Source organism: Eptesicus fuscus, chromosome 6 (assembly GCF_027574615.1).
Source record: "Eptesicus fuscus isolate TK198812 chromosome 6, DD_ASM_mEF_20220401, whole genome shotgun sequence".
NCBI lineage: Eukaryota > Metazoa > Chordata > Mammalia > Chiroptera > Vespertilionidae > Eptesicus > Eptesicus fuscus.
The window spans coordinates 24,791,479-24,796,322 of NC_072478.1; the positions used below are offsets into that span (position 1 = coordinate 24,791,479).

General features: G+C 37.2%; 1 protein-coding gene across 1 annotated transcript; it reads left to right on the forward strand.

Moving 5' to 3' along the window:
- The first annotated feature begins 3,267 nt into the window (after window positions 1-3,267).
- Window positions 3,268-4,248, forward strand: LOC129149292 (olfactory receptor 18-like). Its single transcript, XM_054716884.1, has one exon. It carries the CDS (start codon window positions 3,304-3,306, stop codon window positions 4,246-4,248), a length of 945 nt encoding a protein of 314 aa, XP_054572859.1. The 5' UTR covers window positions 3,268-3,303.
- Window positions 4,249-4,844: the final 596 nt, after the last annotated feature.

Consider the following 4,844-nt stretch of genomic DNA (forward strand, 5'->3'; position numbering starts at 1 on the left):
TTCTACCTCTCTCTGCCATATCATAGAATAAAATGTCATCCTTCAGTCTTTCCTGGGATTGATTTTCATCAACAAACCCACTCTTTCAATCTGATTTAAAAACCATCAGTGAATGTTTATAAAGGCCTAACCTCTGTTTGGTGCGACACATTTCGCAGAGATGGGTGTTATTCTCCCATTTCTATGTAAGGGAGACCAGCACAGACAGGTGGAAGGACTTACCCACACTTCCCACTTAGTGGGTGACAGCTGAGGGACTCAGACACAGGCCTCCTGATTCCCAGCCCAGTCTCTGTCCCCTCCACTGCGGCACAATGATTGTTTCTTTCCAAACCTGCTTTAGTCTCCGATGAGCAGATGAAGGCACAATCACCAGTTCTTTTTTTTGGGATTTGGTGAATTCATCTGTGAGTTAGCAAAATGCACCAAGTGGTTTACTGGAGCCTTTAATACATTAATGTTGTGGACCCTAGGTTTCCTATGAGTAGCAATGCATTTCTCAGCATATTTTGTAAAACCGAGATATGAAAACGTAATTCCCCATACAAGATGCACATTTTCCTGGGGCTCTATCATGAAGACTAATGCTAGTCAGACTACAGGGAACATTCTAATTTTATACCTTTGCAATCAGAGCATGTAGTTGGTTTTGTCTTTGTCTTCTATTGGGAGAACAAGTATAGGTAATTAATAGCAAAATTGCACATATATCAATTTTTACAACTCAGTTAATTATATGTTTTTAAATATATCTTTAGAAAATTCTCACTTGTTTGATGTGGAGAGGAACTTAAGAATTTTCTTAGCCCTGTCAGAATAAAAAAATTGGAAAAAAAAGATTATCTATCAGGTAATACTAATCATCATTTAAAGTGCTGAAAGTGATGTATGCTTTTCACAGAGAGACTTGAAATGCAATGCTGTGGTAAAAATGAGAATCAGGGAACAATATGTGTAGCATGAGAGTATTTAGAAAAGTTTTCAAGGAAACTGCTTATGTGTGCATAGCTGAAGGCTAACATTATAAAAATATTGAAAAGAGAATGCATTCAGCAAATTCATGACAATGTTTGCCTTCGGACAACTAAGTACAGGGGAAGACAATGCAGGAATAGCAAAATAACTTCAAGTTTATCAATAATAAAGATGAGTTATTCAGCATGTATTATTAAATATTCATATTTTTATATGGGTAATGGGTAAAATGGTATTGATAACAGTTGATAACTTAATACAACATTTATAAATAGCCTGGCAATGGTTCCCTACACTGGCTACATGTTAATATACCCCAAATACTTAAGTGTAGAAATTCTGATTTAACTGGTTCTAGGTTATGGCCAGCCCATCATTAAGCTTAGAAGATGGATAACCAGTGTTCACATATTTTTTATTTATTTATTTATTTATTTATTTTTAAAATATATTTTATTGATTTTTTACAGAGAGGAAGGGAGAGGGATAGAGAGCTAGAAACATCGATGAGAGAGAAACATCGACCAGCTGCCTCCTGCACACCCCCTACCGGGGATGTGCCCGCAACCAATGTACATGCCCTTGACCGGAATCGAACCTGGGACCTTTCAGTCAACAGACCGACACTCTATCCACTGAGCCAAACTGGTTTCGGCGACATATTTTATATTTATAATTTAGTGTTATTTCTTACAGCAACCCATAAGGTCAGTTTAATTAGTATACCCATTTTACAGATGAGCAAACTACTCAGGTGTTTATAACAGTGGTCTTTGTTCTTTTCCTTTTTGATCTTTCTCAAATTTCATCATTTTTAATGCAAAAAATAGTTCTTTTTATGATATAGTGAATGTAAATTTAGGCAGTGTTAATAAAATAGAAATGATCAGCTATATACATAGGAACCTCGCATGTCACACAAAGGAATAAATATTTTGACAAAGTAGTACTTTGTAATTGCCTCATGTTATGACCTGTCAAGAGAAATGATCCGAGTTGCCTTCAAGCGACTGATTTAGGAGAAATGCAATCCCGCTGTAAGGAAGAACTGACTTGGAAAGCCAACTTAAAGTTTAAGGAAACTTTGGCCCTAAATTTCTCCACTGTTCACTGGCAGTTTGGTTTTGATGAGAAATCAACCCTTCACAAATGTTTCTGATTAGAGACAAATTTAAGAAGTGTTACCCATCCATTATAAACCAAAACAGTACAAACTCAAGCTCAGATGTTTTTCTTGGTTTGTGTATCACTGATAGACAATAACCTTTCAAAAAAGAAAAGTAAGTACAGAGTATTCATGAAAGTTAGTTATTATTTAATCATTGGTGCATTGTAAATTACTACCATCTTCAGGATCAGTGATGCTGTATGATTTTGTTCACTTAACAAAAACATATTTTTCCCCCTAGTTGGTTTGGCTTAGTGGATAGACAGTTGACCTGCAGACTGCAGGGTCCCCAGTTTTATTCTGGTCAAGGGCACATGCCCGGTTTGTGGGCTTGATCCCTAGTAGGGGCTGTGCAGGAGGCAGCCAATCGATTATATCTCATCATTGATGTTTCTATTTCTCTCTCCCTTCTTTCTGAAATCAATAAAAATATATTAAATAAAACAAAGAAAAAAACAAAACAAAAAACACAAACATATTTTTCAAAATATGTATCCTACCAAGACCAAATATTTATTCATATATGAGTTATATTTGAGAGACTTTTACCAGACAACCCACCCATTTGAGTGAGCACTTATCTCCATGAAAGATGGATATCATAAAACCAAATAAAGATGAAACCCCTGAAAGATATTTTCCATGTAAAAAATGCTATCTAATTATGAACATTTTATTTTAGGTTAGAATAGAGTTAATGTGGTTTTAAGTCTTTCTAGACTATATTTCAAAATAAGGAAACTTCTTATACTGTATTTGGATGAGATTAAAGTACTTTCAACTACTTCTTAGTTTCTTTCAATTATAATTATATTTGTCTTATAAAATAATATATCTCATTCCATATTTTTCCTTTAAAAGTAGAAGGCTAATATTTTGATGTGCTCATGAACTTGTTACCTCAAAATGTCCTTTCTTCCCTAATATTCTTTGATCCAGTGACTCTAAAGTGGGTGTATATAGAAACAGATGAGTCACCCAGACATCAATAAGAAAAGCCTCCTAAAAAGAGTTAACAACTTAGTCATGTTGCTGAAGGTAACAATCGAGGAGGGTATGTGGTCCTCAAGTGTAAATACTTTATTTGTGAACTGCTTGCATCCAAAATATGGACGCCTCTACACTTGTTTCATTTATTTATCGCTCTCTTCTTTTTCAAAATGTGTCCTATCTGCATAGAACCACAGAATCAAACACATGGCCCAGAATTCTTCCTCCTGGGACTCTCAGATGATCCAGAACTGCAGCCTCTTCTGTTTGGGCTGTTCCTGTTCATGTACCTGGTGACCATGCTCGGGAACCTACTCATTATCCTGGCTGTCATCTCTGACTCCCACCTCCACACACCTATGTACTTCTTCCTTTCCAATTTGTCCTTGGCTGACATCAGTTTCAGCACCACTACAGTTCCCAAGATGCTGCTGAACCTCCAGACACACAGCAAATCCATCACCTATGCAGGCTGCCTAACTCAGGTTACCTTTATTTTTCTGTTTGGATGTTTGGACAGTCTACTCCTGGCTGTGCTGGCCTATGACCGGTTGGTGGCCATTTGTCAGCCCCTACACTACCTGGTCATCATGAGCCCTCGCCTCTGTGGCTTGTTGGTCCTGCTGTCATTTTTCATCAGCCTTTTGGACTCGCAGCTGCACTACTTGATGGTGTCACAACTTAGCTTCTGTGCAGATGTGGAAATCCCTTATTTCTTTTGTGAACCTTCTCAACTCTTCAAACTTGCCTGTTCTGACACCTCCACCAATGACATATTAATCTATTTTATTGGAGCCATCTTTGTTGGTGTCCCACTCTCAGGGATCCTTTTCTCTTACTATAGGATTGTGTCCTCCATTCTGAGAGTGCCATCATCAGGTTCAAAATATAAAGCCTTCTCTACCTGTGGCTCTCACTTGTCAGTTGTTTGCTTATTTTATGGAACAGGCCTTGGTGTGTACCTCAGTTCTGCTGTCTCATCTTCCCCAAGGAAGGATGCAGTGGCCTCTGTGATGTACAGTGTGGTCACCCCCATGCTGAACCCCTTCATCTACAGCCTGAGGAACAGAGACATCAAGAGTGCCCTATGGAGGATGATCCGAAGAATAGTCTGATCTCTATACCCATGCTATCATTTTTGGTTCATAAACTGGAAAAAACAGCAAAATCAAACATGTGCAACCAGATATTCTGAATCTGCAGTCACACAATTCATAGGTGCCCATATGGCTCTATCCTTTCTGCTTATACCATTATCCCTCTTAGAATAGCTGAAATGGAATTGGGAGATTATTTTGGTCCCAATTTATGTCATAACCCCTTCAGGATTATGCATCGTACTTCAGTCTAGCCCTCTTACTTTCCTTATGCATTACCCAGGACTCTTGGTCATGAGCAGTCTTGTTTCTATTCTTAAAAAAAAAATCATAGCTCTCTCTTTTGTGTTATTTATTCTTTTTATACTTTCCCCATGATTCTTCTATATTTATTTATAATTTTCCTGATTCATGACGTTGGCCATATTTTTGAGAAAATAGGTTACCATTCAATGTCTTATGCATACAAGGGTATTTTGACATTATAATGGGATGGTATTAATATTGAATTTGAATAAGTACTTATCAACTGGGACCTTCTTAGGATAAATGGATGTATGATTCCCAATTATCCTGATATTTTTGTTTCTATTCTATCTAATATCTCCTCATAG

Coding starts and splice junctions, on each gene's coding strand:
- LOC129149292 (XM_054716884.1), top strand. CDS start 3,304: ATGTGTCCTATCTGCATAGAACCACAGAATCAAACACATGGCCCAGAA.